This window comes from Hyla sarda, chromosome 4, assembly GCF_029499605.1.
Source record: "Hyla sarda isolate aHylSar1 chromosome 4, aHylSar1.hap1, whole genome shotgun sequence".
NCBI classification, from domain to species: domain Eukaryota; kingdom Metazoa; phylum Chordata; class Amphibia; order Anura; family Hylidae; genus Hyla; species Hyla sarda.
The window spans coordinates 189,993,933-190,014,206 of NC_079192.1; the positions used below are offsets into that span (position 1 = coordinate 189,993,933).

General features: G+C 43.2%; 1 protein-coding gene across 4 annotated transcripts in view; it reads left to right on the forward strand.

The window, feature by feature from the left end:
• The first annotated feature begins 12,654 nt into the window (after positions 1–12,654).
• Positions 12,655–20,274, forward strand: part of AHCYL2 (adenosylhomocysteinase like 2) — a 135,323-nt gene continuing 127,703 nt past the window's right edge. For 2 of the 4 annotated variants that reach the window (XM_056573129.1, XM_056573131.1), the window contains exon 1: positions 12,655–13,051. In XM_056573129.1, coding sequence (XP_056429104.1) covers positions 12,782–13,051 — 270 coding nt within the window. In that variant the 5' untranslated portion in view covers positions 12,655–12,781. The remainder of the gene's footprint in view (positions 13,052–20,274) is intronic. The other 2 variants (XM_056573130.1, XM_056573132.1) reach the window with 1 other exon arrangement.

Sequence of the window (20,274 nt, forward strand, 5' to 3'; positions counted from 1 at the left end):
CCTATGCAGGATCACTGGAGTTTTGTACACCCTGTGTAGAAGGAACGGCTTCAACAAACGGTTAGCCTCAAAGAAGGACAGCAGGGGAGTATAGGATAATGCAGTGGACCATCCTCATCCAACAAGGACCCCAGGTCACCCTCTATTTTTTTAAAGAATTGATTGGTCATGTGCTCAAATGTCCTAGCATTATTTTGGATATATGAGTATGCATTTACCAGCGTATTACTGGGCAGACCCCAATCGGTGGAGGCATCTAGAAAACTAGTACACCTATGCATTAGCTATAGATGATGTTGAAGGGTTAAAAACTAGATCAGTGTTTCCCAACCAGGGTGCCACCAGCTGTTGCAAAACTACAACTCCCAGCTTGCCCGGACAGCCAACGGCATGCTGGGAGTTGGAGTTTTGCAACTGCTAGAGGCACCCTGGTTGGGAAACACTTAACTAAATGGTCAAATATAATGGTAAAGTTAAAAATTGACCTTGTATAAAAGAATGCTTGAAATAATCAAATCTCTTCTGAGATCTGTTTAACCCCTTAACGACATCTGACATAAATGTACGTCATGATGCGGTGGGATTTCCCACACCTTTACGTCATGTACATTTACGTCATGAACATAACCGCGACCTCCGGACCGGTGTTCGCATCATGCACAGCAGCCAGGGACCTGCTGATAATGGCTGACATTAGCCCCCTATACAGATCATGGCATCTGCGGCAGTGCGGTCAGTAAAATGGATGATCGGATCGCCAGCGGCATTTTCAAAGGGTTCCGATCATCCATAATGGCGGCCGGAGGTCCCTTCACCTGCCTCCGTTTGTCTCCAGAAAAACATTAAAAAAAACTTCCCTCCCCAATAAAAATGTAAATCCTCCCCTTTTCCCATTTTACCCCCAAAAAGCGTAAAAAAAATGTATAAACATATTTTATATCGCCGCATGTGTAAATGTCCGAACTATCAAAATATAATGTTAATTATCCTGTATGGTGAATGGCGTAAACATAAAAATAAAAAAAGTCCAAAGGTGCTGCTTTTTTGTCACATTTTATAAAAAAAATAATAATAAAAAGTGATTAAAAAGTAAAATATAAACAAAAGTGGTATCGATAAAAACTACAGATCATGGCACAAAAAATAAGCCCTCATACCGCCCCATATAGGAAAAAATGAGAAAGTTATAGGTGGGCAAAATAGGGCAATTTCAAACATACTAATTTGGTCAAAATAGTTAGATTTTTTTTTAAGCGGTACAATTATAGAAAAGCATATAACATGGGTATCATTTTAATCGTATTGACCCACAGAATAAAGAAAACATGTCATTTTAACCGTAAAGTGTACAGCGTGAAAACAAAAACTTCCAAAATTTGCTAAATTGCGTTTTTCTTTTCCATTTCCCCACATAAATAATTTTTTTTGGTTGCACCGTACATTTTATGGTAAAATAAGTGATGTCATTACGAAGTAAAATTGGTCACGCAAAAAGCAAGCCCTCATATGGTTCTGTGGGTGAAAATATAAAAGAGTTATGATTTTTAGAAGGCGAAAAGGAAAAAACGAAAATGCTAAAATAAAATTGGCCTGGAACTTTTGATATGTTGTAAAGCATGCAAAACCAATAGGTTTTGCAATTGCTTTCATTAGAAATTTTTCAGTATTTCATACAGAAAAAGCCACTGAACTGCCCCCCTGCCTGCTTGGACACATACTAGTCCTGCTGTGTCCATGCATCATCCCCTATGTCATGGACACACTTTCTTGATTGACAGCTGTGAGTGCAGGGCTCACAGCTGGAGGAAAAATCGTCCCACTGTCAGCTTGTGTCCCGCTACTGCCAGTGAGGACAAGCTGGGAGTTGTAGTTTTGCTAATGCTAGGGGAGATGTGAGCAGACAAAATGCTAAATGATAAATAAAGGTGCTAGACACATAAAAACTAAATGTACATGGTCAGGATTAGGTACTGAGTGATATATTTAAAAAAAAAAATTTTGTTGGATCTGACAGGTACGCATGAATCAACATGCCATAAGGGTAACATGGTGGCTCAGAGGTTAGCACTGCTGCCTTGCAGGGCTGGGGCCTTGGATTCAAATCCCACTATGTGCTGCCTCAAGGGGGGCTCTAACTATGTGCTATGTGATATGGGGGAATCTTTGGGGATGGCATGTTGATTCATTTTAATAGACACTAAGACAGGGGTGTTGCGCAGCATAATACTATATCACGGTCACCACCTGCCAGTGTCAATTTTAAATATTTCTTTTGGGGACATTTTATATGATATGTAACTAATAAAAGTGATTTTAGGGATCGACTAATCAGGGTTTTTTTTTACCCCAGGCTTTTGGCCAGGGTTTGGTTAATAGTTGTGATTACCCCTGGCTACCCTGAGGGTTGTCAGTTAATAACCCCCATTTCTGCCCACCCCTGGATGTCGAGGGGAACATGGGAAGAAGATGGAGGCTGGTCCCTGGAGGAGAAGATGCCTGGGAACTGCTGATCGTCGCTGGAGACTGCAAAGATCTTGGCTCAGGTAGGGAAACGACGGTGTGGGGGGGGGGGGGGGGGGGGAATGAAAGTGAAAGTAAAGTGATCTTTACTGTGGCAACCACTAGGAAGGCCAAACTGCAACTCCCAGCATGCCCAGACAGCCAAAGGTTGTCTGGGCATGCTGGGAGTTGTAGTTTTGCAACATCTGGAGGGTCACAGTTTGGAGACCACTGTTACAGTGGTGCCCAAACGGTAGCCCTCCAGATATTGCCAAACTACAACTCTCAGCATGCCTAGACTGGCCAGGCATGCTGGGAGTTGTAGTTCTGTAGCATCTGTCCCTTCAGATTTAGCAATTTTCATGACATTTTTGAAAATTGCTGCTCTACTTTGAAGCCCTCTAATTTTTTCAAAAAGTAAAAATATGTCCATTTTATGATGCCAACATAAAGTGGACATATTGTATTTGTGAAGAAAAATAAAATGTATTTGGAATATCCATTTTCCTTACAAGCAGAGAGCTTCAAAGTTAGAAAAATGCTAACTTTTCATGAAATTTGGGGATTTTTCACCAAAAAAAGATGCATGTAACACCGAAAAAGCGACGGTGGTTAGAATTGCGAAAAAGGGCTCAGTCCTTAAGGTGAAAAAGGGCTGCGTCCTTAAGGGGTTAATGGGTTAAGGCTATATATATATATATATATATATATATATATATATATATGTGTGTGTGTGTGTGTGTGTGTGTGTGTGTGTGTGTACACACAAGTGTATTTGGGATTCATACCATATCTCACAGATCCTGAATACAGTGTTACTACAATAACTACCAGTATTTTCATAGTATTCCATAGATTTTACACCAGTATTGTAACTGGCATGAGTCCTTTCTTTAGAGAGAACCAGGGAAAAAATCAAATAGTTTTTAGATAGATGACCAAAATAAAGTGTAATGCCCAAGATAGGTAGATGTCATGGGTGAAAGATCAGCCCTTTTTGGGATTATAGACACTATTGGCACATTTGTGAGACTGGTAAGAAGTATTTCTTAAAACATGGCCTCAGATATACAGTATAAAGTATATAAGAAGATGACCCACCATAAAAGGGGTACTCCACTGGAAAACATTTTTATTTTATTTTTTTTATCAACTAATGCCAGAAAGTTGAACAGATTTGTAAATTAGTTCATAATGGCGATGTGTCAAATTAGAAATGTTCTGCTATTGAAAAAATAACTCCAAATAAAAGGGGAGGTGATAATATAAGATATCTGCATAATAGGGAGGTTATGTGGATTTATTTATTCAATAGCATTTATCCCTTTGGTTTAAGTAACAGAACAGATTTAATTCTTCATTACTAGCTTTTGGAATTTTTGCGTTGATATAATTTTGTTAACCCTTAATTTCCTTTCTTGCAAGTGTCCTCTTTTATATGTTTTTTTTATTGCACTCTGGACAATAAAGTTGGTTGTCCAAATGGGTTGGTCCTGGTTCTACCTCCCCTTGTGGGAGGAGAACTTTTGGACCTTTTCAGTATAAAGGAGTGTGTTGGAGAGACAACATGTATGCCATGACTAAGGGCCAAATGGCCTGAAATGCGTCAGCATTCTGAGATGCTCCAACCATGCACTTTTGTCCTTGTGCTTATTTGGTCCCTGCCTTCCATGGACTTTTAACTTGGATTACAATAAAGAAGTACCCTTTACACAGTGCTGGCTCCACCCTTCCTTGATTTTTGTCTAGGCTGGCCGTGCACGTGCTGAATCAGGTGAGCTGAATTCCTACTTCTTCCATTAGATTTGTAAATTACTTCTATTAAAACATCTTAATCCTTCCAGTACTTATGAGCTGCTGTATGTTCCAGAGGAAGTTCTTTTCTTTTTGAATTTCCTTTCGGTCTGACCACAGTGCTCTCTGCTGACAACTCTGTCCATTTTAAGGACTGTCCAGAGTAGAAGCAAATTCCCATAGCAAACCTATCCTGCTCTGGAGAGTTCCTAACATGGACAGAGGTGTCAGCAGAGGGCACTGTGGTCAGACAGAAAGGAAATTCCAAAAGAAAAAAACTTCCTGTGGAGCACACAGCAGCTGATAAGTACTGGAAGGATTAACATTTTTTAATAGAATTTACAAATCTGTTTAACTTTCTGGCATCAGTTGATAAAAAAATAATAATAATTCCAGCGGAGAACCCTTTTAAAGTAATCCTTACATATAACAATGCTTTATTGTAGTAAGACCTTCTTTAATCTGGTGTCCATCTGTATATTACAAAAATATTGTGCCAATTGTATTCTCAGATTGGGTTAAATCTTCTTTGTTTTAATTCCAGCAAACTATAGCATATGTGACATCTACAGAAGATGCGCATGGTTCCTCATGACAAGGATCCTTTCTCATCGACAGCAGTATGCCTTCAGTCTGGCTTTGTCATCAATGCAATACTCCGCACCATAAGGCTAGAAGAATGCTGGAATTGTTCCTGGAACATCACAGTGTAGTAAGCGCCACAGTTGCTAGATCATAAGTGGGATGATATGGAACAGGATGTTCACATTACACATTCACAGATTAAATAGAAATTTGCAGTTCACATATACATTTCTTATTACAGTCATCTAAAGACATATGGAACAGTATCTACTGGTTACATGTGCCTAACACTCAAAGCACCAGAACCCTGATGCCAGAATATGGCCCATTTGTTAAAGCTCGTGGAAGACCTCACCATGACAGGCATTTATAAAGCGATTTAGTTAATTTTTCTTTACTAAAAATGTAGCAAAAATGTCGCACCTGCGACTACGTGATTTTTCGTGCGACATTTTGACTGGAAAGCGAGAAAAGCAAGTTTTCAACAACTTAACTACGAAGTAATAATTTTAAAATGGACTAACTGCGACAGTCGCAACTGCGCAAAAAAAAAAGTCACAACAGGGTTAAAAATTGACTAAATTTACTCCAGCTCAAACATGGAGCAGAAAAAAATACACTGTATAATACACTGTATAATTGTAAAGCTTTTTTTCTCAGGCAAAGTGGACCCAAAAAAAATCATAAAAAGTCTTTCAGAGGGATGCAGCTAAGATATTGGGGCGTGATCACAGAACCATCAAACGTTGTTGAAAATAGCCAACAGGGTTGCATGAAACGTGCTAGATCCAATAGGGTCTAGGTCAGGTGAGGGGGCAGTGTCACTATTCTTTTATATCATTAAAGCCACACAGTGAAATAGCTCAATGCATGCAATCGACCATTATGGTCCTGCATAAAAATCTTATTGAAAGATGCAGACTTTTTCCTGTATTACTGTCTGAAGATAGTGTCTTACGGGAAAGATGCAAAAAAAAAAAAAAAAAGAAAATCTAATATTTTTTTTTTTTTTTTTTTTAAAGCGGCTCCTACTCTGGTGGACTTGAAAGGGTCCTGAATAAAATGGCCATCCCTTTATTTTAATGAAGGCAGAGAAGAAGCAGCACTCCAATGTTCCAGTAGTGAAAAACAATGTTTTATCCCCCCCCCCATCAAGTGAAAGTTGTGATGTTTTGATTCCTCTATGGAATTTTTCTTAAAGGGGTACTCCGGTGAAAACCTTTTTTCTTTTAGATCAACTGGTGGCAGAAAGTTAAATATATTTGTAAATTACTTCTATTAAAAAATCTTAATCCTTCCTGTACTTATTAGCTGCTGAATACTACAGAGGAAATTCTTTTCTTTTTGGATTGCTCTCTGATGACATCATGAGCACAGTTCTCTCTGCTGACGTTATTATAATAATAACGCTTTATTTATGGTTGTCCTTAGTGGGATTTGATCCCCAGCCCCTATCACTGCAAGGCAACAGTGCTAACCACTGAGCCACCATGCTGCCCTTAGCATGCATTTGCTATGCACGGTTGCTAAAATGGACAGAGATGTCAGCAGAGAGCACTGTGCTCGTGATGTCATCAGTGTTCCAAAAAGAAAGGAATTTCCTCTGCTGTAGCATTCAGCAGCTAATAAGTACTGGAAGGATTAAGATTTTTTGATAGAAGTAATTTACAAATATGTTTAACTTTCTGCCCCCAGTTGATTTAAAAGAAAAAAGGTTTTCACCGGAGTACCCCTTTAAGGCTTGAGAAAGATTCCATAGAGGAATCGAAACGTTGCCATCTCCACTTAATGAGTGAATAAACTGTTTGTTTGACTATGGGAACATTGGAGTGCCTCTTCTTCTCTTCTGTCTGGATTTATCTGTTAGGACCGAGGGTATAGTAATGGGAGCTGGGCACCCACATTTTGGATCTATGCTAGTAGTATGCTACAGTTCCCTGTGCTATTGTTCTCTTCTACTTTTTTTGTGGCCATTTAAATGAGTATTGGTCTCTGCAGGGGAAATGTCTTTTCAAACGTTTACTCCATTGTGTAATATGAATTGAAGAGTTCAGACAGCCCAGGTTTTTAGAGGTCTCTGTTTGGCCTTTTAGTTTGCAAATAGCTGCACAATGACACCTCCTGGGTTGCCTATCTTTATTAGTTAAATGATAAGGATACGGTAGATTAGGGGTAAACAAAGTCTTGATAGCAACAGGTTCCCTAATCAGGAAATGTAACTGTTAACTCATTTATAAACCAATTGTTACATTCATTAGATTTATGGCTAGAATATACAATGCTTTTCCCCATCCTTCTTCACTTAATACTCCATAATGACAAAGTTAGAACAGAATGTTAGAAATATTACTGATTTATTAAAAAGAAAAAAACAAATATTGCATGGACATAACTATTCAGAGTTTAAGATCCTTTACTCAGGCCTTAGTTGAAGCACCTTTGGCAGCGATTACAGACTCCAGTCTTCTTGGGTATGATGCCACAAGGTTTGCACTCCTGAATTTGGGGATTTTCTAAATTGCAGATCCTCTAATGCTCTGTCAGGTTGGATGAGTACAGTAGGTGGACAGCCACACAAGGACATTCACGGCGTTGCCCCTCAGTTATTTCTGTGTAGTCTTGGCTATGTTCTAGAGTTATTGTTGTAATGTGACCTTTGTCCCAGAGGTCCAGCGCACTCTGAATCAGGTATTCATTTAGAATATATCTCTGTACTTTGTACTATTCAGTGTTCCCTAATCTCAAACCAGCCTCCCTATCCCAGATGCTGAAAATCACCCCAACAGCATGATGCTACCACCATCATGCTTCACTGTATGGATGGTATTAGGCAGGTGATGAGCAGTGCCTGGTTTACCCCAGACATGACACTTACAGTACAATCGAGGTCATAAAGTTCAATCTTGGTTTTCCCACATCAGAGAATCTTGTTTCTCACAGTCTGAGAGTCCATTGGGTACTTTTTTGCAAACTCTGGGTGCGTTTTGTGGTGTCTTTTCCTAAGGAGAAGTTTCGTTCTGGCCACTCTGCCATAAAGTCCACATGGTGGAGTGCTGCAATGATGGTTGACTTTCTTGATGTTTCTCCCATCTGCACACAGGATCATTGGAGTTCAGCCAGAGTGACCACTTGGTTTTTTGTCACCTCTCTTACCAAGGCCCTTCTTCCCTTATTAGTTTGGTGGGGTGGCCAGCTCTAGGAAGAGATCTGGTTGTTCCAAACTTCTTTAGGTGCAGCAGAAAATGTTTTGCATCATTCTCTGGATCTGTGCCATCACACTATCCTGTCTCTGAGTTTTACAGGCAGTTCTTTCAACCTCATGGCTTGGCTTTTGCTCTGATATTCATTGTTAGCTGTGAGACTTTATAAAAACAGTGGTGTGCCTTTTAAAAAAAAAATTCCAGTCAGCGGAGTTTACCACAGGTGACTCCAATCCAGGTGTAGCAACATCAATGGTGATCATAAAAAATGGGAGGCGTCAAGAGCTAAATGTCATAGGAAAGGGTGTGAATACTTATTTTTTTTCTTTTTAATACATATAAAAAAAAAATTCCACAATTCTGTTTTTACCTTCTCATTATGTGTATTGGGAAAACTTGATTTTTATTCTTGCACAAGACCTTAACATGAAAGGGTCGGACTTTCCGAGGGCATTGTATGCAGGGAGCCTGATATTCTTCAAAAAAATTTACCCAGTGACCAATCTGCCATTAACATAAAACGTGTGTGCCTTTACGATCATTGTTTGCACTGCTCCTGAATTGTTTCTCAAGCTACTTATTTACATTTAGGTTGATGAAAATGGCTGATTTCAACCAAGATCGGGAGATGAGCAACAACAATCAATGGCATCAGACCGTCCTTGTCTGAAATTAGTTCACAAAAAAATGAATTAATGAAAAAATGATTCCAAAACTTTAGTATCATTGATCATTTATGGACAGTTTGAACAACTGTAATGGCCATATATGTACATGGCTGGGTCTGTGAAATTGGCCAATTACCAGATACTTGTCTGTTCCAGTGGTTGTTCAGCCCTTAACGTCTTATGTTTTTGGGCCATAAAACTGCAGGCCTTTTTATCCTATTGAGTTCTATTGAACTCAATATTAAAACAGTTATTTTGTTCAAACATGCAATACTTTTATGGCTGTAATCATTACAGCCTTAAAATTTATTGAAATGCTAATTTTTTTTTTCAATTGGTATTTCCAGCCATTATAAACCAGACATTTTTTCATGAAAAGCAGGCTGATGTTTTTGTAGCTGTTTTTGCAAAGATTTATTTATGGCTAGGACCCTCAGAATACATTCATATAATAATTAATCCCACTTACTACTTTATATTGTAAATCATCCTAATTATTACTTTATTGCTTCTCCTTGGGCTTTTATGATGTCTGAATTCTTTGAAATATGGACATCACTAATGATAAACAATATTCTATGTTGAGCTGGTTCCTACTTTGTCCAAGAGCAGTAAATCGATCATAAATTTTCAAACAGACAGAAATCTGGACTGTTTGCTGGCCATGTTATAAAGTTAATATGGATTTCAAATTTCTTTTAAAATAGACTCAGGCTGCACCATTAAAAACAAAAACCAAAAAACACACATACTTACCTGTCCTTATCCCCTGCAGTTTCCAGTCCACCAGCTCCCAGTGCCCACTGCTTTCTTGTGACACATCATTCCCACAGAAAATGGCCACTTGGCGAAACACCACTGTGGCCAGCAGGCATTTACTGTGGGGACATGTGACAAGAAGAAGGCAACAGGCACTGGTAGCCAGTGGAGTGTAAGCTATGGGGGGGGGGGGGGGGGAAATCAGGGCAGGTCAGTATGATTACTTTTCTTATTTTTACGCTGGTTTCACATATGTCCAGCTTAGTGAATCCAGCCTAAAACTCAGCGAAACTGATGACAAAGTGCAGTAACTGGCATCAGTTGTTTAGCTTTCGGCATTCAATAATTGTGCAAGCCAGACATCTTGCTGCATTTTCCTGTCCAGTACCAGTGCCCAATGTCCAGCCATGTGCCATCCAAATTGAAGTGCTGGAAGAATGTGAACTGCCCCATTTAACTGCCCCATTCATTTCCCTCCAATGTTCTTCTAACAGTTTGAAACATCACCTAATCTATTTTTTATTCATGAAATCTGATACTGTTCCAAATTCCTAAGCCTATCTGTGCATTGACTGTTGGGGGTAATGATTCCACATTCAAACATACCAATCTTAAAAATAAAAATATAAAAGAAGAACAATATAATACAAAATGACTATATACATATATAAATGACAATATACAATATATGAAACACATATCCATACAATGATTTTCGCGGGCTCTGACGTGTATATAAGACACGTCAGAATGCACTACCAATCAGAACCCGATGAAGAGGGGGTCCCCGCCCCTCGAAACGCGTTGTTCCCTTACCTAAATAAATCTTTTTTGTTTTAACCACAAGTCCGTCTCCATGATGGTTTTTATGATCTAAAAGCTGCCGTGATCTAAGAAGAGGAGAGCGCCGCTCACAAGCACCCTTTTTTCCTGGGGATTTTCTGCATCTCCACGCCATTGCTACAGTACTCAGACCGTCCTCCTTTGGTGGATCACGGGATCGGTGCAGGCCGCACTCCTCTACAGCCTTCCTCTCCCAGGTGTGGGAATCAAGCGATATCAGGTGTTGTGCTTTAAGTTCAACACCGCAAGGTGAGTGTAAAATTTCACCTCACCTATCTTACTCCTAACAAAAATAATACTGCGCTTAGATGCGCACGGGTCTGTTCCGTTTTTGCATTTAATGTATGTATAATGTTATGTACCTTTAAATGTTGTTGCCATGTCTTGTAACGAGGGAAGGTGTCAGTGACAAGATGACTTGTGGGTGACCTATAGGACCCCTCCAAAGTCTCCCCATATAAACCCTGGGAGGAGCTAGTGTTTAGTCTGAGCTCTGCTGAGGAACAGTCAAGACCTCAGAGAGTGTCTGGTGTCCTGAGGAGACCCAAGGCCTACCACACAGCCACTAACCAAGTGTCACCCAGGTGAACGTCAAAACCTGGTAAGCTGCACAAGGGGTGAAGTCTAGTCAGTCCTAGTCAAGATCAGTTTGTCTAAATTCAGCGTGGGTTGCAGCAATTAATCCAAGTCAACTACAAGTCCCAGCGAGCCCGCAAATCTCTAAAGTCACTGGTCACCTCCTTGGGCCTAATTGAGCTGTAAATAATTCCATCTGTTTGCCTCAGTAAAGCTGCCGTTGTTCTGTAACTTGGCCTCTGAGTCATTATTTGCCCCGTGCCTAGCCCAGAATCCAGCGGCCATACCTTCAGGTGGTGTAGAGGTAAAACCACGCCCTGGCATCACGAACACAAGGTGTTAATGCCATTTGCCCCTAGGATAATAACATCTGCCCCCCCCCCATAACACAATTCTCTTTTGTCCCCCTGTAACCATGTCTTCTTCCATTTTGGGTGTTAGTGCACCATTCAAGAGCACAGGACCATCCTGCAGTACCATGCACCGCTGCTATAAGTATATCAATATAGCCGCAACACGGATTTCAGCAAATTGGATCCAGGTAAAAACCATCTTCTTTAATATAAAGTATTAAAAGTCACATGACATGTACAAATGCGCTGCAGGCCTGACGTGTTTTGGTCCACAGACCTTAATCATAGACCGGCTACAAGTATGTGCAGAATCAATTACTGAAGAAGCTGCATCGCTCACACGAAAGATGTAACCCTATAATACAGCTCAGAGGCGTAGCTTGAAATGCCTATTATATTACTGGACTCTAATGGGGCAGATGTGCTTTGGGTCTCCCTTAGGCACCAGGGCCCCGATGCGACTGCTACCTCTATAAATACGCCGCGATACAGCTGATCTATGGGGGTTCCAGACCTCAGATCCCTGATAATATTAATGTACTATCTGAAGAGTATGATAAACCCTTTCAACATTGTTGTTTCGTATATGTGACTGCTACCGTATGTCGGCTTCAAAGTAGAAGCCTGGGTGATCATCCTGTAGGTCAGTGTTTCCCAACCAGGGTGGCTTCAGCTGTTGCAAAACTACAACAACCAGAACCCCCAGACAGGCTTCAGCTGTCCAGGGATGCTGGGAGTTGTAGTCTTGCAACAGCTGGAGGCACCCTGGTTGGGAAACACTGATCTACGTGCAGGGTTGACCAGGGCTTTTAGCTGAGCAAGAAGATATGGATAGAACACCCTCTCATCTCTGCATGTAATGGTTACTGGGGGGTCTTTTCCTGACCCCCACTAAATATGCACCAATATGGGTGCAGATTGCTAATTTCCTTACAAATTCGATGACAGGCTGTAACCATAACTACACACGTGTGAATGCACCATGAGGGGAAGAACACAAGCTATTCAGTGGTGGTCTAGCATGGTATATACAGGCTGCATATATTAAACGCACGCTAACTCATTTACTGCTTATTTAGAGGCCCCCCTGTCTATGAGGAGAAGGCCTATACGTTTCCCAGGCTATGTGTGAGGTTGCTAATAAAGAGCGTTGAAACAGAAGCCGTTGTGCAACATTCTTCCTGCAGAAGCGCAGGGCACTCCGGGTATTGTAGGAAAAGTGACTGCTCCAAGACCGAAGTGAATACAAGCGTGGACTACAAATCCCATCATGCATAACCAAGAACGTCACTGAACGTGGAGCATGTCGGTAGTTGTGGTGAAGCATGCCTCACAGTGTACGTGCTCAGATTGTGGGAGAAACTAGTGTTCCCATGTTCCCCCGCGGCGTGGGCGGGACAGCCTGCGGGGGCGTGCCAGAGGCTGCCGGCAGCGTGCTAGTGTTTGTGTGCATCTGGAGGCTGCTGAAGAGAGAGGAGCCGGAGACGTAGCAGTGTCTGCCGCGATGTCCGTACAGGTAGTGACCGCGAAGATGGCAGAAGTGGAGCTGAAGGACGCAGTTAGAGAGAGGTCGAATGAAGCCGCCCCTGCAGCCCCCATCACCGCTGCCCTACCTATCGAGCCCGACAACAACACCGCGGTGTCCCCGGTCAGCCAGCCGGTGAAGGGTGTCCCCGCTTCGGCCATGAAGAGGACGGACCCGGTGCAGCGGCCTGGAGATGGAGCGAGCAGCCCAGAGGGAGCAGTTAGCGAGGCCCCGCGCACCGTTAAGAAGGTAATGTGCCTCGGATCATCCGCCGTGACCCAGTTATATCAGGAGTGCGCACGCTGCTGTAGTGCTACGGTCTACCTGTCATGTGACGTCACCGGCCTATTTTCCGTACATCTGCCCGGGGTCAATGTCACCTCTTCCCACCCGGTTCTAGTCGTTCTATTACCACCCGCCCCCATGACGGTGACCGCTGCAGTCAGCTAGTGGGCGCCTGTGCTCACCAGCGGCCTGCGCCGTACTACTGAGGATTTCCTTATGCAGCTTGCGGACTACTTTTCCTCCATCTATTAGAGGGAGAATACCTCCCTGTTGCCATGGTGTGATGTGCACAGGTGTGCGCCCCGGCTGTCATTGAGAGATTCTTCCGCCCGCGCGTTCTGTCCTCTGATTGGTTAGCCACTGGAGCCGCTGTGATTGGTTTTCTTCTTCACGTCCTTTGCGTCTTGTGAGGTGTTGAAGATGCGTCGGGGAGAAGTGCAATGTGTGGCCATTGTACCACAGACGGGTTTTTCGTTCTGTGACCTTGGGGTGTCCTCTGTAACCGCGTTTACATGTGTGGAATAGTGTATTTTAGGTAGTTTCTATGTCTATTGTAGAACTACATATCCCAGCGTCCCTATAGGTGACTGTACCTGAGCACAGTGAACATGTATCCAGTATAGTCAGGCCTAGTATAACTGCCAGGCTGGCTGCCATGTAAAGTTCTATATGTAAATCCTTTGGCTGTCTACATAGGTTGAGCCTTGTTCACACAGATTGTATTTGTCTGTCAAAGGCTGCCAGTCATGGTGCAGTAAGACAGGACACCCTTCTGGGGGAGGCCTAGTGTGAATGGTGTCTTGAGTTACAGGATTACATCTGGCAGTGTTTCCCAGGCTGGTTGCCTCCAGCTGTTGCAGAACAACTCCCAGCATGCCGTTGGCAGCTGTAGTTTTGCAACAGCTGGAGGCACCCTTGTCCTCCAGCAGACATTGTCCTCGCTTCCATATCTACAGTTATGCTGATCAGGATCCTAGGAAAGCTGCATGACATCCCTTGTTAGTGTTTCTCATTAACCCCTTAAGGACCAGGGGTATTTCCGTTTTTGCACTTTCATTTTTTCCTCCTTTTAAAAAAATCATAACTCTTTCAATTTTGCACCCAAAAATCCATATGATGGCTTATTTTTTTGCACCACAAATTATACTTTGTAGTGACATCAGTCATTTTACCCAAAAATCTACAGAGAAATGGAAAAAAAATCATTGTGAGACAAAATTGAAAAGAACCCGCCATTTTGTAAATTTTGGGGGCTTCAGTTTCTACACAGTAAATTTTTCTTTAAAAATGACACCTTATCTTTATTCTGTAGATCCATAAGATTAAAATGATCCACTACTTATATAGGTTTTATTTTGCCGTACTTCTGAAAAAAATCATAACTACATGCAGGAAGTTATCCGCATATGGGGCGGTATGAGGGCTAATTTTTTTGCGCCATGATCTGAAGTTTTTAGCGGTACCATTTATGTATTCATAGGACTTATTGATCACTTTTTACTCATTTTATCATGATATAAAAAGTGGCTAAAAATACGCTATTTTGAACTTTGGAATTTTTTTGCGCGTACACTATTGACTGCGCGGTTTAATGATATATTTTTTATAATTCGGACATTTCCGCACGCGGCAATACCACATGTTTTTATTTTTATATAAACTGTTTTTTTTTTTTTTTTTTTTTTTTTAAATTGGGGGGGGGATTCAAACTTTTATTAGGGGAGGGGTTAAATGATCTTTATTCACTTTTTTTTTTTTTTCACTTAACACTGCACACACTGATCTTTTACATTGATCAGTGGTTTCTCATAGGAAATCAGTGATCAATGACTCTGCACCTTGACTGCTCATGCCTGGATCTCAGGCACTGAGCAGTCATTCGGCGATTGGACACCAGGAGGCAAGGTAGGAGACCCTCCTCGTGTCCCAGAGCTGTTGGGGATGCTGCGATTTCGCCGTGGACATCCTGAACAGCCCCCTGAGCTAACCGGCAGTGATTTACTTTCACTTTAGACGCAGCGTTCAACTTTGAATAGTGCTCGGCACCGCGTTCATTGCCGCACGATATTAGCCACGGGTCCCAGCCGTCGTGGCCCCGCATTATAGAAAGGGAAAGGACTCAGGACGTACCGCTATGTCCTAGGTCCTTAAGAGGTTAATAGTAGTCAGTTACTATGGTAGCTAAGACATAGTAACCCAGACGGGCATAAATCAATGTGAAGTCTGTGGTCTGCTACATCCCAGCCGTGTGAAGATGACATAGACGTAAGATTTTAGACCTCAAGCAGTAGCCATGGGAGCAGGATACTTGCTTGTAATACTGTAAAATTATAGACTATTATCATTTTTAAGTTGGTCTTGATATTGATGGCCCACAGTTTGAAGTTGGTGGGGATCTGATTGTCAGCACCACCACTGATCAGCTGGTTTCCGTCACTTCGATGAGACAAGCTGCAATGCCATGTACAGCTGCAACTGTATGTACAAAGATGTGCCAGGTAGGAAGTGAGGCACAGTGCTGGTAGAAGAGCCATAACCCCTTCAGTCAGCTGATGTGGAGGAATGCCTGGAGTCAGACCCGCACTGATCAGATGGCCATCAATATAACAGTCCAGGAAAACCCCTTTATTTTAGGAAGTGACCGTATAAAGCCAGGCCAGAAGATCAGATCCTCATGGATCTGAGATTAGGGCTGGGCGTTATGACTAAATGTGTGTATCATGGTATTTTTTAAACTTTTGGCGGTTCCATGGTATAGAACGGTATTTCCTAGCGCCCCCCCCATATTATCAGCCCACATCCCCATTGGGGTAAATACTCACATATCACCCGCAAGCGCTGCCCTCCTTATCCTGTTTGTTGCGGCCGCCGGAGCTGGCACTATACTGTGCGGTATCCCTATGCCCGGGCTGCAAAAGGTAAACAAAATAAACTTTAACGCACCTACGTCTGCCTTACGTTGGGGACGGGAACGTCGGACAGCCATCAGCCTATCACCGGCTGCAGCGATGTTCCGCCTCGGCCGGTGATAGGCTGAGCCCACTGTCATGTAAGAAGCCGGCTTCTTACATGACAGTGGGCTCAGCCTATCACCGGCCGAGGCGGAACATCGATGTGGCCGGTGATAGGCTGATGGCTCTCCGACGTTCCCGTCCCCAGGAAACAAGTGAGGCCGGTATCGGACCAACGGGAGGTGAGGTAAAGTTTATTTTGTTTGTTTTTTTGCAGCCCGGGCATAGGGATACCGCACAATATAGAGCAGTGGTCTCCAACCTGCTGACCTCCAGATCTTGCAAAACTACAACTCCCAGCATTGCCAGGACAGCCAATGGGCACTGGAGACCACTGGTATAGAGTGTCAGCGCCAGCGGCCGCAACAAACAGGACGAGGAGGGCAGCGCATGCGGGCGACATGTGAGTAGTACCCTGATGGGTACAGCGCTGGGCTAATAATTAAATGGGGGGGGGGCGCAGAACAGCGCTCGCAGGTCACATAGGATTAGTTCCCCGATGTGGGGACAGCGCAGTGCTGGGCTGATTCATTCATTCACGAGGGGGAGGGGCCAAACCCGTATTGCGGTATGGGTTAAAATTCATATCGTGCAGCACAAAAATTTTGGTATTCAGTATGAACCGGTATACCACCCAGCCATATCTGAGATCCCCACTGATGGCTAAGATTAAGGGGATGTGACATTGGTGCCTGTTAAGTCACTTTATTTCACTTTCTTTCTTTCATCAGGATGGAGTTTGAAGAAATTCCTGCACGAGCTGTAGAAAATAACCACATTCACTGAATATTACATTTTTTTTTTTTCTTTTTTGTCACACAAGTTTCTACAACAAATCTTCTGTGTCTGAACATTCTCTGGCTCTAGTGATGCCAAGGGAGGCCAATAGGCATGTTCTCTGGTGCCATGAGAAGCTCCACTTGTAATCTAGAAGATTGGATTCATGGAAGTCTTTGAGCACACAGACCATCAGACCAGAGAGCCAAGTGACTGGTTAGAGCACTGTGCTCCTTTGTTTCTTTGGAAAGTGAAGCACAATGGTAATTATTGGAGGTAAAGGGAATCTGTGTCAGTTACATGCTGCCCAAATCACAGGCAGCATGAAACACTGACAGGATCCCGCTGCACGATGATATGATTGTCTGAAACAATGCAGAATTTGAGTTGTTATAAGCAAAGCCTCATTCCTGGTCAGCTTTATGGGGATGATGGTTCCTAGTGTCTTCTCCTCACCATCACCAGCCCTGAGTTATCAATCTCCCCTTATTTTGGGTTTAGGAAGTGATTGACCAGTCAAGGCTGGCAGAGCAGGATGAAGCTGCCATGGACCACTCATGATTTGAAGCCCTATTGTAGACTTAGATTATGCCCTGTCCTACCTTTTCTGATGATGTTCCTATCCTTCTGAAGCATGTTTGGAATGCCATTAGGGGTGGATGGAGAGTGGGTCATAAGCAGAAGTAAACAAAAACACCGGGGCAAGATGGTGCCCTGACTCTGGATTGGGATAGGTGGCTATGCATGCATGCTTCTGACTAGTTATGTAATTTACAACTACATATGAGGAAGAACTCGGCACTGCTAGTGACTTCTACTGCCCCTAGGAGTTTATTCACCACTCCCAACAGTTCACCTGCCAGGTGGTGCTCACTGCTCCAGCAATAGACTGATTCAACTTATACAATGTAGAAATGAACTGCAGGGCACTTGCCATAGGGTATGAATTCTTCTATATTCCATATTCAAGAAAGGTACATACAGACACAGGGACAGACGGACAAACGTGCGAGATGACTCCTCAGGCAATGTTGCAGTTTCGTGCAGCAAGCACTTTGACTGGCCCACCTTCATTTTATACATGGGATAGGCATATATGCTTCATAGAAGATATGGCCAGGGACTATTCATAGTACCGTATTTTATAGTACGGTACTATAGTTCCCAATTTTAAAGGGGGAAAATCTAGAAAAAAAAGATTCTGAACCTTCAACCTGCGGCCCTCCAGATGTTGCAAAACTACAACTCCCAGCAAGCCAGGAGTTGTAGTTTTGCAACATCTGGCGGTCCACAGGTTGAAGACCACTGGTATATGAGGTAATACCCTGGATGTCGGCTTCCATCGCTGTCGCCGCGTCCCCTTTGTTCTGGAACGTCTCTGCTGCAAGGTATCCTCGCTCTCCGTCGCCTCCATCACGCCGCTCCTATTGGATGACGGGACGGCGTGCGCAACAACGTGATGACGGAGAGCGCCGGCCATGCAGGGGATCCCGGCATGGAGCAGACACCGAGGAGGCAGGTAAGGTCCCTCCCGGTGTCCTGTAAGCTGTTCGGGACGCCGCGATTTCACCGCGGCAGTCCCGAACAGCCCCACTGAGCAGCCGGGTTAGTGTCATTTTCGCTTCAGACAAGGCGGTCAGCTTTGAAGCCGGGTCTGAAGGGTTAATCCAGGGCATCACCGCTATCGGTGATGTCCTGTATTAGCCGCGGTTCCCGGCCGTTGATGGCCCCAGGGACCGCCGCTATAGGACAGGTTTTAATGTGTATTTGCCGTATAAGACGCACCAACTTTTCCCCCCCCCCCAGTTTTGGGGAAGAAAAAGTGCGTCTTATACGGTGAAAAATACAGTATTCAGAATATTGGGTAGACTAAATGGGCCAAATTGTTCTTATGTGCTGACACATTCTGTTTTTTATGTAACTTTAATATAATGTGGTGCTTATACTGTATATGCTTAAAGGAGCTTTTCATGATTAGGATATTGATGGCCAAGCCTTAGGATAGGTCCTCAGTATCAATCTAATGGGAAGCCAACTCTTAGCACCCAGGCTGATCAACTGTCTTAGGGGGCCATGCATGCACACATGTGTTTGTAACCTTGCCCACCATACACTAAGAATCTCTGTGCAGAGTATTGTCGTCTTGCACTATTCACTGCACAACCGTAAGTTTTCTGGAAAATGGATGGGAACCATTCCTTCTTGGAAACTATTCACCTTATCACCTCTTTCTTTGACTTTAACCCCAGTTTCTAGAGAAGGCCCTTTAGCAGTAAAGTCTGATATTCTGTATTGATTTTTGTTAAGAGTTGGTCACATTACACATACCAGGTGGATAAGGAATAGAGCTGTGTAGCCAGGTATCTGTGGACTCTGTTCTCCATTCTTCACACAGAGACTTTGCATACAGTCGGGAATAAAGTGTTGTATCCAAACACCTGTACTATGCACATGTTTTCTGTGCTGAAAATGTGTGGTTTTGGACTGTTGATGCTTTTTGGCCATACATGACTCTATAGGGCTTATGAGCCTTAATCCGTATGTACCTCTCAATAGTTAGTTGACCCCTCCACTGCTGAGATATCAGAGTTTAAAAATATACTCAAATTCCCTTGGCTGCTAGATTACCGGGAGCAGGCAGGGATTACAATACAGGCTAATGGCAGTCAATCGGGGGTAGAGGAGGTGACCAGTGCACAGAGTGAAGTGACTGACTGGTGTATGGGCTGAACTTTGCTGGTCTCTAGGAGCCAATGGAAATGCATAGTGGGCTCCAAACCCTAAACCAAACCTATTAAACTCTGATATCTCTGAGCTTAAAGGGGTTAAATAATGTATGTACAGAATTAAGGTCAAAAGCTGTATGCAGCCATGCCCTTACCTTTTCTTTTAAAGCCTGCTTACAGGAACGCTTTAAGGTGTGAGTCTCTTCACTCGAGCGGCAGGATACATTAAACTTCCAGGAGCGTTATCCAGAGACTCGGATGATCAGACAGATTCCTGTAACTGAGCTGCCGGAGGTCCTATGCAAGTCTATGGAACTGCCATCATCTGTATCACAGGAACCTGTCTGATGTGAGTATTGGAGCAACTCGCAGGCTTTGAGATTTTCTGGGAAGCTAAAAGCATTACTGTCATTAAAAACACATTTTTTACATGTTGATCAGACCAGTTGTTGATCGCACCGTGCCTCACTACAGAGACCCGCTGCCATAGGGAGTTCTAAGCTGGGGAACCGACTGGCATTACACTCCGCTCCCCGGCCAGCCAAGAGGTCTATTTCTCTGCATAGGCTTTTATGCAGAAAAATGTACGGATCTCTTTGCTGGCCGGGGAAACTGTTGCCATTGCTCGATAACTCACGATTGCAGTGAGACCCGTTGCGATCAACAACTGTTA